This window comes from Zosterops lateralis (assembly GCF_965231275.1).
Source record: "Zosterops lateralis genome assembly, chromosome: 9".
Taxonomy (NCBI): domain Eukaryota; kingdom Metazoa; phylum Chordata; class Aves; order Passeriformes; family Zosteropidae; genus Zosterops; species Zosterops lateralis.
This window is the reverse complement of record NC_139769.1, coordinates 1,627,606-1,644,418: the sequence shown is the minus strand read 5'-3', so window position 1 is coordinate 1,644,418 and position 16,813 is coordinate 1,627,606. Positions and strand designations below refer to the sequence as shown.

The following is a 16,813-nucleotide window of genomic DNA, read 5'->3' as shown; positions in this document are numbered from 1 at the left end:
AACTCTCCTGACATGATGAATTTGATATGTGTTGCTCTCCAACGTGCCCAGTTATTGCAGATTTGGGCAGATTTCATAAAGGCAGGAGCTGTCAGCTGCAGGGGAAGAAAAAAAATTAAAGTTTTATGAACATCTTATTAACTTAAAAACTTTAGAATTTTATTAACTTCCTCCTAAGTGATGTGCTCTGCAGACAGAACCAGTTAAAATCCCTGGGTGGGCTGGTTTGGAAGATGAGAGGTGGCATTTTTCATCCTGCTGGTTTGAAATGATGCTGCAGAAAGAAATTAAAAATTCAGCCCGGAGTCTGCCAGTATTTAAAAATGACACAATGAGTTAGCTGTGCTTAGTGAGGCATGTTTTTAAAAATGCACAATATTAATATATGTTCTGCCAAGATTTAGCTCAATTAAAAACTATTTTGAATGTAAAAACTCTTGTACCACGTGGATTTTATTTGCTGATTGTGGAGCAGGTGGCATCACAACCATCATTATCTGTGGGATCTGATTCAGGGAAATGTGATAGAAAAGCCACTGACTTTTGTTTGCCTCCTCCTCAATCACTCCCTGCTGGCCTTCATGAAATTAATTGCTTTGAGATGGTCTAGAAGGAGAAATTAAATAAAATCTGACTTGGTGTGTTGGATTTATACAGGAAAAATATAAGAGATTTTTGATACAAATAATGAAATAAAATCTGACTTGGTGTGGCAGATTTATACTGAAAATAAATAGAGATGTTTGATATAAATAATGAAATAAAATTTACTTAGTGTGGTTGATTTATACTGAAAATAAATAGAAATATTTGCTATAACTGAATGACACTCCAGGAATTCATTTAAATGGGAGACTTGGAGAGTTGGACTCCAGTGCAGATGGAATTTGAAGGGAACATTTGCCCACGGCCCAGGAGTTTTGGGAATGTTTTCCCTTCAGCTCCTGCAGTGCTTTGGAGCAGGGTTTTACTCTTCCATGGGAAAAACTTGGCTGTGGATGAGGAGAAAGTCTCAGTACCAGGTAAAACTTGAGTCCTTGTCATTGTCCAAGGAATGGAATCCAAATAATTTCCCATCCATTCCTCATGGGAATATCCAAACTCTCCATATAACTCTCCTGGAGATCTCTTTTCACAGCCAAAAACCCCGGGGAAGGATGAGAATATTTAGAAAATCCTTGTAAGGAGCAAAATTATTTTTCTCAGCATTCCCATCCCTCTCTTCCTCATTCCCTCTTTCCAGCAAGGCAGGTAAACCAAGGCTTGGGAAAAGTTATGGCTAAAAGGAAGAAATTCCTGCAGATTTGAGGGAAATAAGAGGTCAAACAGCATTTCTTGAGAACTGTAACAGCACCAGGGTGACTTTTTCCAGGGATATAACACAACATCACTGCCATGCAGCAGAGCAGCTCTTGAAAACTGAATTTAAGAAAATTGACTTTAAGAGAACTGAGTTTAAGGGCTGAATTATGACTCAGTAAAACCCAGCAGGGCTGGGGCAGTGGCTTTGGGGCTAATCGTTGATTGATTTGTGTGCAGTGAGGCCCGAAGCCCCCGTGAAGCTGCACCTGGAGCTGGCTGAGAGGGGCCAGGTGAAGCTGTGCTGGTCCAGCCCTGCCCTGCTGCCCTTCCCTCTGCAGCACCAAGTGAGGCTCTCTGCTCCTCCAGGACACGGGGACAGCCAGGTGAGGGGGGTTCCCAAACCCCACCTTTCCCTCCACCCTCACTGTCCTTGCACTGACACTGTGCCTGCTCTGGGGGAGCTGGGCTTAGCACCTGCTTTTTCCTGGAAAAGATGGGCTTTTTCCTGGGAAAACTGGGCTTAGCACCTGTTTTTTCCTGGAAAAGCTGGGCTTGGCACACTGCCTTTGCCTGAAAAAGATGGGTTTAGCTGCTTTTTCCTGGAAAAGCTGGGTTTAGCACTTAGCATGCTGCTTTTTCCTGTAAAAGCTGGGCTTAACACTCTGCTTTTTCCTGGAAAAGATGGGCTTTTTCCTGGGAAAACTGGGCTTAGCACCTGTTTTTTCCTGGAAAAGCTGGGCTTAGTACACTCGTTTTCCTGGAGCTCCTTTTTCCTGGAAAAGCTGGGGTTAGCACCTGCTTTTTCCTGGAAAACCTGGACTTAGCACCTTGCTTTTTCCTGGAAGAGCTGGGCTTTTTCCTGGAAAAACTGGGCTTAGCACCTGCTTTTTCCTGGAAAAACTGGGCTTAGCTTGCTGCTTTTTCCTGGAAAAGCTGGGCTTAGCACACTCCTTTTTCCTGGAGTTCCTTTTTCCTGGAAAAGCTGGTCTTAGTACACTCCTTTTTCCTGAAAAAACAGGATTTTGCATCTGTCCACACTGAGAGAAGCCCCATCTCCTGCTGGCCCTCACAAACAAACTCCATTTTTTCTCCTTGGGCGAAATCCTGGTTTCTGTGAAGTCCAAACCCATTTTCTTTTCAGGATTCTATAAGTTCTAGAACACTTCTATGTTTAATATTTATAAATTTTAATATAAATAGGTTTGTTTTGTTTTTTTCTGTTCCTACCAGGCAAGTGGCTCTGGAATAACAAGCAGCTGTTAATTAGCAGCCCATAATGAAACAAGTCCTTTCCCACAGAGTTACTCAACTTCCACCACTCTCAAATTGACAGTCAATTTAAAGAAGAAAGATTTTTTTTTTAATCCAACTTGCTATGTAAAAACATAGAAAATCCTTGTCTCTCTCCTGTCTCTTAAGGAGCAAACTGATTTACTCAGCATTCCCAAAAAACTGAGTGTAAAGAGAAATAAAACAACCCCTTTCCTACAGAGTTACACAACTTCCACCACTCTAAAATTGACAGTCAGTTTAAAGAAGAAAGATTTTTTTTTTAAATCCAACTTGCTATGTAAAAACATAGAAAATCTTTGTCCATCTCCTGTCTCTTAAAGAGCAAAAAACATAGAAAATCCATGTCTATCTCCTGACTCTTAAAGAGCAAAAAACACAGAAAATCCTTGTCTATCTCCTGTCTCTTATGGAGCAAACTGATTTACTCAGCACTCCCAAAAAACTGAGTGTAAAGAAAGGGAAATGAAAGGGAATTGAAGGAATTCTGACTCCATACAATTTATTTATGTTCCCTCTGTCTCTTTTGCTGTTTCATTTTACACCAATAATGGATTTGGATGGTCCAGCAGCTGGTTCAGGTTTCCTTGGAGAGCTCAGTGGCCTTAGACAATTCCCTGCTGGACTCTCCAGCCTCAGTGCAGGTGAGGAGCAGGAATCTCCACGGTCCAGGATTCTGGAGTGACTGGAGCTCACCCTACAACCTCACTTTGGGAGGTAGGACACGTTATAAATGCATATTATAAAGTTGGCTTTTCACAAATATTAGAATAAATACTATACATATAATTGTCCTGTATTATGTTTTATTAATAGGGTTTAGAAAAGTGATGAATGTATTTTGTGATCGTGGCACAGTGTAAATAGTAAAAAGACTGTTTGTTTTTCTTCTTCTTTGTAACATCTAAACTGACCAAGCCAGAAGATACGGGGTGAGGGTTTGTCACCTTGTAACCCTGCATAAAACCCGCTAAATTTCTGTGTTTTTATCAAAATGTAAACAATCAAAAACCTCAAGAGAAAGATTTATGAGACCCATGTTACCAGACAGAGTGGAGCCACCCACAAATAAATCTATCAAATAATTGGGGATACTTGAAATATATAATTTATCAATGATTGTGGATACTTGAAACAGATAAAAACTCAAAAAGAATGTTTTAATATCTATTGAATATGTAAAACAGCAATCCTTAAAACACAGTAATTGAAAGAGAAGGATGAGCTTTCTGGTGAGGCACCCAGCTGAAACTTTTGCCTTTCTGTCTCCTAATTGTCTATTTTTAATTTTTATTAAACTTATAAATTTTTCTAAAAGAGTAGAACTCGTTTTTCACAGTGAGTCACACGTGGCCAGATGTAATGAGCAAAGTGCTGATGTATCAATCTCTGAGGGTCCAGCCTTTGCAGAGAAGTGGCTGAAATTAATTTGAGACTGATCCTCGGAGGTGTTTTGTGAATCAAAAGGTTCAGTGAGGAAAAATAACAAAATAACAAACATTACAGAAAACAGATGATAAACCACTCACAGGTGTCCCAGACAAACACCCCAAAAACCCCTTGACTTCCTTTTGTGCTCTTTCCTAAACACTGAATGTTTTAGGAGGGATAACCAGACTTATAAACCAATAAAATCACCCAGAGATTTTGATTTACACTCTCACATCCCAATCCTTGTGCTGGTGCTGAGCCAATTCCAATGAGAAACCTCCAGAATTTTCCAGCTAAACTCCCTAAAATGCTTAAAGGCAAATAGAAACTCTTTCCCTATTTAGGAAGCACCTGCTGGAGGTGTAGGGAATGAATCATTACAGATTTTCCAGTTGGTTTTGTGGATTTGGGATTGGAGGGCTTGAATTGGGATGAAGAATCCTGTAGAAGCTTTTTCCTGCCTGGATTTGCCTGAGGCTCACTCAGCTCCTTCCCTGTGCCAGGGAATTATGGATTTTGGAGAACACACCTCTGTGTCTGTCACACACTCCCCCAGCAGCACCTGCTCAGCCCCACAAAAAGCTCTTTTCTTCAGAGCTTTTCCATTTCCAGTTCCAGCTGGCAGCGCTGAACCTCCCCTCAATGCAGGATTTTTCTCCTGATGCTTCCTCTCACTTCTGAGTTTTAGTTTTGTAGCTGGACTGAAGGCCCAGAGCAAACCCAAATGTGCTTTTTCTACAGTCCAGCCTGGTTTGTAATGCTGAGCCTTGTGCAAAATTGACTTTCTGATTATCTGGTTGTGTTTTTTCCATGCTCTGCTCAGAATTCCCTGGGAATATTCTGGTCTGAACTCTGTGTTTTTCCTGGGCCTTTTTATGGGCACCTGCACCAAAGAAAGAGCTAAACCTTAGAAAAAGAGCTTTTCTTCCTAATAAAACCTTAAACAACAGATCCTAAATCTGCTTTGCTGCCTGAGAAAAGGAAATTTGGGTGAAATCCTAAAAAATCTCTGCCTAGATCCTCAGTGGGGGAAGGAAATTAAATTAAATCCTTTAAAGGATTTAATGCTGGTTTTGGAGTTCTTTGTAAACAGCTCCATTCCAGCTCCAGCTGTATCTTCCCTGAATCTCTGAGGAGCTGAGTTTAAACTTCTCTAAATCCTTGGAAAATTCAGTGTTTTTGAGCCTGGATTGGACCATAAAAGCATTGTCAATAAAAAAAAATTACTACTACTACTATTATTATTATTATTATTAATCATCCAGTTGTGTTTCTAACTTTCCTGCTTCTTAATTCCTGTGAACAACTACAGGAGCAGAAATGAGCCTTGGACTGTCTCCCTCCACACCTGAAATTTCTAAATTCTTATTTAAATAATCTTTAATATTCCCCAGGTTGCAGAAAAAGAAAAAGAGGTGAAAAAATCCATTGAGACTAGAAATTGAACCAGAAAAACATAAAAGCATTTGTCAATAGAAAAAAAGAGTTGTTATTATTATTATTAGTCAAAAGAAAATAGTTATAGTTATTAGTAGTTGTTATTATTATTATTATTATTATTATTTTCTATTGACAAATGCTTTCATGTTTTTCTGTTCAATTTCTGCTGATTTCTGCTCCTGTAGTTGTTCACAGGAATTAAGAAGCAGGAAAGTTAGAAACACAATTGGATGATTAATAATAATAATAATAATAATAATAATAATAGTAGTAGTAATTTTTTATTGACAAATGCTTTTATTTTTTTTGGTTCAGTTTCAAATCTCAGTGGATCTTTCCCCCTCCTTTTTCCTTTTCTGGAGCCTAAGGATATTAAAGATTATTTAAATCAGAATTGAGAAACTTCAGGTGTGGAGGGAGATGGTCCAAGGCTCATTTCTGCTCTTGTTCCTAGTGATTAGGTAGGGAAGTTAGAAATACAACTGAATGATGATAACAATAACAATAATAATAATTCATTGACAAATGCTTTTAATAATAATTTATTGACAAATTCTTTAAATAATAATAATAATTTATTGGCAAATGCTTTAAATAATAATAATTTATTGGCAAATGCTTTAAATAATAATAATAATTTATTGGCAAATGCTTTAAATAATAATAATTTATTGGCAAATGCTTTAAATAATAATAATAATTTATTGACAAATGCTTTTAATAAAAATAAAAATAATAATAATTTATTGACAAATGCTTTTAATAAAAATAATAATTTATTGACAAATGCTTTGATTTTTTCAAATCTCAATAGATTTTTCCCCTTTTTTCCCCCCAGCTCAAGTCCTGTACTTCCCTGCCAAGACCCTGACCAGCGCTGGCTCCAACATTTCCTTCCTGTGCATGTACAAAAACCAAACCCAGGCTGTGGAGGCCCGGGAGGTGGTTTGGTGGCTGAATTTAGCCGAGGAAATCCCAGCCAGCCAATATTCCCTTGTGAACAATCGTGTAAGCAAAGTTACTCTTTTCAACTTGAAAGCAACCCAGCCTAGAGGAAGTTTCTTCTATAACGCTTTGTACTGTTGTCACCAAAGTAGGGAGTGTCACCATAGATACGCTGAATTCTATGTCGTAGGTAAGAGTCCAGAGGGTTTGCCATTCTGCTTTTGGGGCATCTTCATAGGAAGGATGGAAGATTTCCATTAAAAAAACATTTATTGTCTTTGTCGGGGCTTTTTTCTGGTTTTTTTGTTTGTTTGTTTGTTTATTTTGGGGTGGTGTTTTTTTTATTTTTTTAATCTTTTTTTTTGTTGTTGTTTTTTGGTTCTTTTTTTTGTATTTTTTTCTTTTTTTTTGTATTTTTTCTTTTTTTTTGTATTTTTTCTTTTTTTGTATTTTTTTCTTTGGGTTTTTTTTTTTGTATTTTTTCTTTGGGGTTTTTTTTGTATTTTTTCTTTGTTTTTTTATTATTTTTATTTTTATTTTTTTGTATTTTTTTCTTTGGTTTTTTTTTAATTTTTCTTTGGGTTTTTTGTATTTTTGTTTGGTTTTTTGTATTTTTTCTTTGGGTTTTTTTGTAATTTTTTGGGGGTTTTTTTGTATTTTTTATTTGATTTTTTTTTTTGTATTTTTTCTTGGGGTTTTCTTGAATTTTTTTCTTTTTTTTTTGTATTTTTTCTTTGCTTTTTTGTATTTTTTCTTTGTTTTGTTTTTTTTTTTTTTTTTTTTTTTTTTTTTTTTTTTTTTTTTTTTTTTTGTATTTTTCCTTTGTGGGTTTTTTGTATTTTTTCTTTGGGTTTTTTTTTTTTTCTTTGGTTTTTTTATATTTTTTCTTTGTGTTTTTTTTTTCTTTTGTAGCAACCATTGTGCCTCATTAATTAAGCTTTCCACCTCTTTTAATTAGACATGGATTTTAATATCTCCTGTGAGACCGATGGATACTTGACCAAAATGACTTGCAGATGGTCTGCAAGCCCAACCACCTTCCTCCTGGGCACTTTGCAGCTAAGATATTACAGGTATTTTAATTCTCTTTTTATGGTGGCAAAACATTGCTCAAAATATTATTGAGTCCAAGGATTCTGGATAAATAATTATAGCTATATAAAATAAAAATAAATATAGTTATTATAGAATTAACATATTCTGTGTGCAGGTAGGGAACCAGATATTACATACTGAGTATGTTACAGATCTTATTTATAAGATTTTTCAGCATTTTTCAACCTGTTTGGGAGCAAATTCTCTTCAAGAAGATTTCTCAGATCAGTTAAAAAATTATTCCAGTTGTTCCTATCTCCAAGTCATAAGGAAATAAAGGAAAAGCACATTCCCAGTGGGAATGTCTGGCCTGGGGAACCTGTGGAATCCCTGTTCTTGGAGCCTCTCAGCTCCACCCAATGTGAATTTAAAATTCAATTTTAACTGCTCTGAGCTGGGAGACTGGAGATAGAGACTGAGGTCTCCACTCAGTCTTGGATTTTTCTATAATTCTGTATTTTTTTTTTCTATGTACACACAGGTAAAAATAGAGGATGAAACATAATAATTCCAAGGTGGGAAAAAATCCTTCTTAGAGACCCAAACCTTAGTTCTGAAGGGAATTTGCTTTGTGAGTTTGGACTGCAGCAATTCCCAGAATCCCAGAATCCCTGAATCCCAGAATTCCAGAATCCCAGAACCCCAGAATCTCAGAATCCCAAAATCCCAGAATTCCAGAACCCCAGAATCCCAGAATCCCTGAATCCCAGAATTCCAGAACCCCAGAATCTCAGAATCCCTGAATCCCAGAATTCCAGAATCCCTGAAGCCCAGAATCTCAGAATCCCAGAATCCCAGAATTCCAGAACCCCAGAATCTCAGAATCTCTGAATCCCAGAATCTCAGAATCCCAAAATCTCGGAATTTCAGTCTGGTTTGGGTTGGGAGGGACCTCAAAGCTCATCCCATTCCACCCCTGATATGTTGAGCCTCACAATTTCCTAGAACCACTCAGACAGACAGACAGACAGACAGACAGACAGACAACTCTTCCTGAGGCAAAAAAAAAATTCCCCAGTTTCACTGCTCTGCTGGGCTGGAGATGCAGCATTTTGGCATCAAAAAATGCAGCATTTTGGCATCAAAAAATGCAAAATTTTGGCAAACAGCTTCCATCAGCTCTGAGAGCTTAATCCCTTTGGAAAGGCAGCCTGTCTTCTCTGGGGGAGGTTGGAATGATCCTGGTGCCCAGGTGAATATTTCCCAGGATTTTGTGGACTGGAGGAATAACTGGAATGTTGGAAAATTCAAGTGGAAGCTTTTGGGGCAGGATTAATACCTGGCTGAGTGCTGAGAGAGAGCTTTTTGTTTAAGCTGCCTTCACAAATATGAATATAATGAGTGCACTGCTGGGCAGGGAGCTGGGATATGAACCCCATGCTGCTCATCATGGCTTTTATTCCAACTTCTCTCACTGTTCAGGTTTAGCTAAAAATGTGATTTTCTAGTAGGAGGTGATGATGTGGAGATTTGTTCATGCTCCTGCAGGATCAAACAGTGACATTACCACTGCCTGCAAATCCTCCCCTGGCATTACTGAGCCTTCTTTTTGTTGGGATTTTTGTGGTTATTTGTTCAGGGTGAGACCTGAAAGAAGCAAATGCAATAAAATTCTGTGTGTGTGTGATGCTCTGGCTTGTGGGGTTTTGTTTTGTTTGGGTTGTTTCTAACCTTTCCCTCTGCAGGCAGGAGAAACAGCTCCAAAGGGATCATCCTGTGGCCAATCCCATCCTCCACAGCACCAGGCACTGCTTTAATCCTTTAAAAGGAAATTTCAACCAAAGTGTGACTCTGGTGGTTCAGCTGAGTAACTCACAACCCTCCCTGGCCCTTCTCTTCATAAGTGAAAACTGAAAAATTCCCACTCCAAGGATTGATCCAGTTCCATATCCAGTATCCTCTTCTCTTGCCAGGTGTGATAGCTGGACATGGGATTTTTTAATCCAGAGTTGATGTTTTTATGGGATTTCCATCTCCAATCCCACCTTCCAAAGCACCAGGCACTGCTTTAATCCTTTAAATCCTTTAAAAGGAAATTTCAGCCAAAGTGTAACTCTGGTGGTTCAGCTGAGTAACTCACAGCCCTCCCTGGCCCTTCTCTTCATAAGTGAAAACTGAAAAATTCCCACTCCAAGGATTGATCCAGTTCCATTCCATCCAGAATCCAGGGCTCCTCTCTTCTCTTGCCAGGTGTGATAGCTGGACATGGGATTTTTTAATCCAGAGTTGATGTTTTTATGGGATTTCCATCTCCAATCCCACCTTCCAAAGCACCAGGCACTGCTTTAATCCTTTAAATCCTTTAAAAGGAAATTTCAGCCAAAGTGTAACTCTGGTGGTTCAGCTGAGTAACTCACAACCCTCCCTGGCCCTTCTCACAAGGGGAAAGTTGAAAAATTCCCACTCCAAGGATTGATCCAGTTCCATATCCAGAATCCTCTTCTCTTGCCAGGTGTGATAGCTGGACATGGGATTTTTAATCCAGAGTTGATGTTTTTATGGGGTTTCCATCTCCTGGAGGCCTCAGTGGGTCTCTGTGGCAGCTCCCAGCTGGGATTTTGGAAGTTATTCCTGACTGGAGTCAATTCCTGGCAGATTTTCCTCGCTGTGTTTATTGCCAATCCCTAAAATCCCACAACTGATGAGGATTTGGAGCTGCCTTCTCTTTGCTGTACCTGCTGCTTTTTTGTTGTTTTTCCTGCTTTTTCCAGAGCCAAAGCTTTGAGAATTGACACTGATTTTTTTTTTTTTTAATCCATTCAGAGCAGGTTCAGGTTCAAAATCCAAACAATCCTCAAAAATCCCAGGACATTTCCAATGCCACCACGTCTTTTAATTCCCTCCAGATTTGAAATGGATCAACTGAATGTGATTTTTGTTTTATTTTTTTTTCCTTTTTAAGGAGCCAAATTTACTGCTCTGACTTTCCAAGGCCATCTCCAAAGTCTGAGGTGAAGGAATGCCATTTGCAGAGGAATCATTCCTACGAGTGCACATTCCAGCCCATTTTCCTCTTATCTGGATATACCCTGTGGGTTGAGTTTAAACATTTCCTGGGAACTCTGGAATCCTCCCCAGTTTGTGTCATCCCAGCAGATGTGGGTAGGTCAATAGTCATGAATCTCTCTTCCCTGGATTTTAAATTGTGTATTTTTCCGCAGTATTTAAATAAAAAACATGAGGGTTTTCATGTTACCTTAAAAAAAAAATTTGGATTAAATGTAATTTTCATACTGGAGCAGGATGTTTCATTTAAAACCTTCATTTCTGCCTGTTATTCCCTTTATTCCCTGTAATGTTGCAAAGTGAAGCTCATTTTTAAGGTTTTGATTATTTAATTGTTCAATTAATTAAGTTTATACTCCAGTACAGTGTATTATTTACACAGTTATAAATCCATTTAAAATCATGGGGGCTCTCCCTGCCCTTTCATGCTGGTACAAAGTTTTGTGACACACAGAGCATTTAAAAATTTGGATAAAAACAAGAGGCAGGAGAAGTGTTTGAGTGTTTTAAAAACTCCAAAATGTGCAAATCACTTCTTCTTGCCCGCTCTGTGACAGAGAATTCATTGGGACAAAAAAAAGTGTATTTTTTGGACACAAATGTGAAAATGGGTGAGAGCAAACAAGGCAGCTGGACCTCAGAGGTTCTACAGGAAATAAATTAGTTACATAATTATGAAATAAATTTGAGTTATATAGATATGAAATAAACACATAAATATATATAAAATACATTTATTATGTGGTGACAATGGATGGAGTTATTTATCCTGGGTGCAGGGTGCTCTGTGTTGTAGCAAAGCAAAACAAACCTGTTCCAGCACCATTCAAAATGAAAAAAAAAGATTAATTTTTTTGTTGTTGTTTCCTCCTCATTCACATCTGATTATCCAAAACAAGTTTATTTCATTTTGGCTTGATTAACAAACAAGAGTTTTGGGAGATTCCTGGGCTGGAGAAGCTGGATCTGGGGGGAATTTCCAATTAATAAAATAAAACAAAACCATTTCCATTAATCACTGCACAGTGTCTGTCCCCAGCCTTTGCTGCTGCTTTCCGCAGGGGTGACCCCATGAAAATCATGGAATTGCTAAGGTTGGAAAAGCCCCAAGGCCACCACTGACCATGTCCCCAAATGCCAAATCCACATGGATTTAAATCCCTGCAGGAATGAGAACTCCACCTCTGCCCTGGGCAGCTCTTCCAATGCCTGACCACCTTTTCCATGGAGAAATTTTCCCCCAAAATCCAACCTAAACCTTGAAATTTATCACCAGGCTCTGTCTTTTGCTCTTTATCCCAAGGCAGGTAGCAAGTGCCAGCACCAAAATAATCTGTTGTGCTTTAAATGGAAATGAAATAGATGGAAACATTCCCATGGATTTTGGGTTTCCAGTCCTGCTTTCCTTGGAATAGCAGAGGCTGAGTGTTACCCACCATCATCAGGACAAGGAAAAACCATCCATGATTTAATTTAATAGGAAGTGTCAGTGCAGATACTGCAGTTAATTTTTAATTTTTTTTTCCATTTCCCAGTGAAGCCTCTCCCCCCTTCCAACGTGGGAGCAGAGCTCACCAGGAACGTGGGGCTGCTCAACGTCAGCTGGACCAAACCTGTCTTTGCCAGCAGGGACCTGACCTTCCAGATCCGCTGGAATTCAGGGAACAGGCAGGAGATTCCATGGCAGGTACTGGCTGCTCCACCTGGATTGGAGCAAGGATCATTGTTCTGCTGTCCTGTAGGATGGAGCTCCTTTTTTTATGAGATTTATCCACAGACAAAATCAAACATTTGCAGCGTCCACAAAGAAATATTCCTCACAATCCCACTTCCTCCCTGGCTTCATTTCTCAGGGAATTTTGGGAATTTTGACTCTTAAGAGCTGCCTAAACATCCCTTTGCTCTCCCTCTGATTTTTCCCCCTTCTCTCCCAGCTTTATGAAGTCCCAAACCCGTCGGGCAGCTGGGCTGTGATAGCAGTGGAGCAGCTTTGTGTGGAGTACGTGGTGCAGGTGCGCTGCAGGGAGCTGGATGGCTCTGGCTACTGGAGTGACTGGAGCAGAGCAGCCCAAACCCTCGTTCAGGACATCAGAGGTCTGTGATTCCCACCCTCAGGGGTTTGCCTGGGATTTGCCACGCTCAGGTGGGATTTTCCTGCCCAAATTGTTGTTTTGCAGCTCCCTCGCAAGGCCCGGAATTTTGGAGAATTATTACTGAGGATCCAGCAAGGAGGCAGAGGAATGTTACACTGCTGTGGAAGGTGGGAGCAGCTGCATTTCTGCATTTGGGGCTTTTCTTTTGATCCTAAAACCAGCTGGAATTGCCAGAAGGGGAGTCTGACAGGCACATGAGGCTTGTGGGAATTGGGATTTGCCTTTCTCTGTGTTCCTGACAATTGCTTGGCTCGTCCTAGAGCATCAATCCTGCTGGGAGTTCTGGGATAAAATGAGAGATGGTTTTGCCTTCTTTGCCTTAAAATGTTAATGCAGGGCAGGAAAAAAATTCCTCAGTGCTCATTCCTGTTTGCTCATGTGCTGCTCTGGGGTTTGAACCCTGAGAAATGTGTCAAGCAGGGAATTGCTGTGGGAATCTGAAAGTTTGGCTTTCCTTGTCCTTCAATTCCCTTTGCTGGGAAGAGAATCGGAGTCAGCTCTCAGAGAGGGAAATGAAGCCTTTAAAAAGACAAGAGCCAGAATATCTTTATTGAGTCCTGTTTCCTTAAAACTGAGGCTGCCCAAACAACCATTCCTCTGGGAATCAGGGAGTGGAGAGGGAATTGAGGAATTCATTCCCGTTAATTAATTAATTGCTGCAGCCCTTGCTGGAGAATCACTCGTTGTGCAGCGTGAGCAGATACATCATCCAGCACCAGACCCCAGGGAACATCTCCTGGGAGGAATCTGTGGATCATGGCACCAGCTGGACTTTTCCATGGACCGAGCCAACCCACACCATCACCATTTTAGCCATGAATTCAGTTGGAATCTCTGCAGTTAATTCTAATTTAACTCTGTCCCAGCAAATGAGCACAGGTAAGAGCAGCAATGGGGGGAAATGCTCAGAGAATCCTGGTGATGTTCATGGGGAAATCTTCTTTGGGATAAAATTCCCTCTGCTGGAGTAAGGAATGTTTTATGGGGATACATTCAGCACCAACAGAGCTGTTGGAAAACTCAGATTCCCATAATGAAAATCCTAATTATTTTTGGGTTCGGAAAAGAGTTGTCTGTCTCTGGGCTGTCTTCACTAATAAAATATAAATTAATTAACCAAAGAGAAATAAAATCCTGCTGGAGAACCAATCTTTTGTCTCCTTTGATTTGGGAACACCCAAAATTCCCACTGGGGAATGTTTTGTTGTTTCCAAATGAAATGTGCTGGTGTTTTGGGCTGCCAGGGTACAGAGTCCTCAGACTTCCTGGGCAGCAATTCCTGGATTTGGCTTCACTCTGCTTCATTTATTCTCAAAGATTCAGGAGTTTTTACTTTGTTGTTTAAGGATAATTAAAGAATTGCAGGTGAGAATTGAGATATTTGATGTCTGTAAGAAACTTGATCTGTTTAGAGCTTGGGGCTGGTTCTGTGTAACCCAAATTTTGGTGGTTTGAGGGACAAAAATCTCTCTGCTGATGCTTTTATTATACAAAAAATAATCAAAGTGATAAAGTGGTGAGACTTGAGCAGTTTGTAGGATGTTTTCCCTGTTTTCCCAGTGGATGCTGTGCAATCCCTGAGTGTTTACCTGGTGAACAGCACCTGTGTGGTGCTGGTTTGGAGTCTCTCCCCAGAAATCCCTGGGCTCAAATCCTTTGTGATTGAGTGGAGGAACCTGAACAAAGGGGAGCAGATGAAATGGCTGCGAGTCCCTCCAAATCTCAGGAAATATTTTATTTATGGTGAGTCTGTGCTTGAAAATGTAATTCTTGCTGTTAATTGGTGTGGAACAGAAAAATGGGGAATTTCTGAGCTCTGAGCCCTTTTTTCCCTTTCCCTGTTTCTAATCACTTTTATTGACCAATAAATCAAATTTTGATGCTCATTAGAGGATTCCCTGTTGCATTAATAATCACTTTAAGCTCTGGAGCGAGTTCATTTTGTGGCAATACAATAAAATTAGTTCTGCAATATTGAACACACCAGCTAATTATTCAAATTAATATCTGCATTTGCTTTGCTTTTTGACTTTACTCCTGGAAATTATCACAGTAGCTCCACGAGGTGCTCATTCCATGGCAGAATAATTCTGGATTAATAGTTTGGATCTTGGGATTTTGAAGATCTGTAAAGATGGGTCCATTATTGCCCTCTCTGAGCTGAGCTGTGATCTGTGCCCAGAGCCTCTGTGGGGGGAATGGGTTAAAAAGTGGAAAACAGTGGATTCCAAAGGCTGATTTCCCCTTTCCAGATCACTTTGTCCTGATTGAGAAGTACCAGTTCAGCCTCTACCCTGTGTTTGCTGGAGGAGTTGGCAAAGCCAGAGCCACGGATCAGTTTGCCAAAGGTGACTGACAGGATCTTTTTCCCTGTTTTTTTTATGAAGTAAAAGTGACCTTTAAGTGCAAAACCTCTGTCTCATCTGAAGGAAAAAAAAGTAGTAATAAAGTCACTGTAATGTACCTACAAACAGTGAACAGACTTCAGCTTTAATTTGAAAACTCTCTGTGGGCTGAGCTGAGTGAGGGATTAAACTCCTATTTAAAATAATTCCTTTTTGTCTGTTTATTCCCAAGGGGGAGGTTTGACCATGTGCAATAAAACTGTTGCTCAAGGTTATTTCCCCACCTAAGCTGTTGCTTCTACTGTTTGTTATTTCCCTGTTGCCAACTCTTTGCTCCCAGACAAATCATTTTGCTGCATTAATAGCTGAACTCTTTATTTCCAGGGGGATTTGAAGGGAGTAGTGGCAGCCTCCACGTGGTTCTGCCAATTGTTTTTTCCACCTCAGTTTTGCTGCTGGGAGCGTTGCTGCTTTCACACCAAAGGTACTTTGTTCCTTCTTCTCCAAAATTCCAGGTGGTGCAGCTGCACTTTGCACTCTGCTGAGCTGCTGCCACAGAATCCCAAACTGGGTTGGGTTGGGAGGGACCTTCAATCCCATCCAGGGCCACCCCAGTGACACCTTCCACTGTCTCAGAGTGTTCCAGCCTGGCCTTGGGCACTGCCAGGGATCCAGAGACAGCCACAGCTTCTCTGGGAATTCTATTCCAGAGCCTCCCCACCCTCCCAGCCAGGAATTCCTTCCCAATTTCCCATCTAAATCCCCCCATTTTCCAGCTTGAATCCCTTCCCTGTGTCCTGTCCCTCCAGGCCTTGTCCCAAATCCCTCTCCAGCTCTCCTGGGGCCTCTTTAGGCCCTGAGGGTTGTGATCATTCAGCACAGACTGTACCCTTTATATCTTCTCAAACTGCCATCTGGAATGTCCCTTCTTTGTGTTTGGAATTAAATTTGGGGAGGTTTAATCATTTCCCCAATGAATATCTCATGGCCACAGGGCTGTGGAGAAATCAAATGGCAGAGATCCCTTCCCTTCCCTTCCCTTCCCTTCCCTTCCCTTCCCTTCCCTTCCCTTCCCTTCCCTTCCCTTCCCTTCCCTTCCCTTCCCTTCCCTTCCCTTCCCTTCCCTTCCCTTCCCTTCCCTTCCCTTCCCTTCCCTTCCCTTCCCTTCCCTTCCCTTCCCTTCCCTTCCCTTCCCTTCCCTTCCCTTCCCTTCCCTTCCCTTCCCTTCCCTTCCCTTCCCTTCCCTTCCCTTCCCTTCCCTTCCCTTCCCTTCCCTTCCCTTCCCTTCCCTTCCCTTCCCTTCCCTTCCCTTCCCTTCCCTTCCCTTCCCTTCCCTTCCCTTCCCTTCCCTTCCCTTCCCTTCCCTTCCCTTCCCTTCCCTTCCCTTCCCTCTGAGGGAACAGCACCAACTCCAGATTTTCCCTGACATTTTCAGGGTGAAGAAGCTGCTCTGGGAGGATGTTCCCAACCCCAAGAACTGCTCGTGGGCACAGGGAGTTAATTTCCAGCAGGTTTGTATTTCCCTGGGGCTGCTGCCTCCTCCACCCTGGGCTGTTGTTCCAGCTCTGTCTCCAGTGGAAATCCAGCCCCTCTGGCTCCATCCCGAGGTTCCCATTTCCCTGGATTATGCATTGGATGTGATAAATATCTGCCAGTTTTTCATGGGTGACAGATGGTGGCCTTTGCCAAAACACCCCTGGCCTTGGCTGGGAGGGGTTTCATCTGTGTTTGCTGTGGTGCCCGTGGAGAGGGGAAGGGATACAAACATCTCCATCAGGGATAAACCACATGCATGGGGAGAAAAAA

General features: G+C 40.8%; 1 protein-coding gene across 1 annotated transcript in view; it reads left to right on the top strand.

The window, feature by feature from the left end:
• The window catches only part of LEPR (leptin receptor), a gene marked incomplete at its 5' end in the record, with an annotated part of 29,031 nt that overhangs the window by 10,565 nt on the left and 1,653 nt on the right, over positions 1-16,813 (top strand). The window contains 13 exons of the mRNA XM_083867152.1: positions 1,540-1,685; positions 3,165-3,309; positions 6,302-6,598; positions 7,367-7,481; positions 10,406-10,605; positions 12,045-12,196; positions 12,444-12,603; positions 12,687-12,769; positions 13,325-13,541; positions 14,223-14,405; positions 14,915-15,010; positions 15,392-15,491; positions 16,443-16,518. Coding sequence (XP_083723278.1) covers positions 1,540-1,685; positions 3,165-3,309; positions 6,302-6,598; positions 7,367-7,481; positions 10,406-10,605; positions 12,045-12,196; positions 12,444-12,603; positions 12,687-12,769; positions 13,325-13,541; positions 14,223-14,405; positions 14,915-15,010; positions 15,392-15,491; positions 16,443-16,518 — 1,970 coding nt within the window. The remainder of the gene's footprint in view (positions 1-1,539; positions 1,686-3,164; positions 3,310-6,301; positions 6,599-7,366; positions 7,482-10,405; positions 10,606-12,044; positions 12,197-12,443; positions 12,604-12,686; positions 12,770-13,324; positions 13,542-14,222; positions 14,406-14,914; positions 15,011-15,391; positions 15,492-16,442; positions 16,519-16,813) is intronic.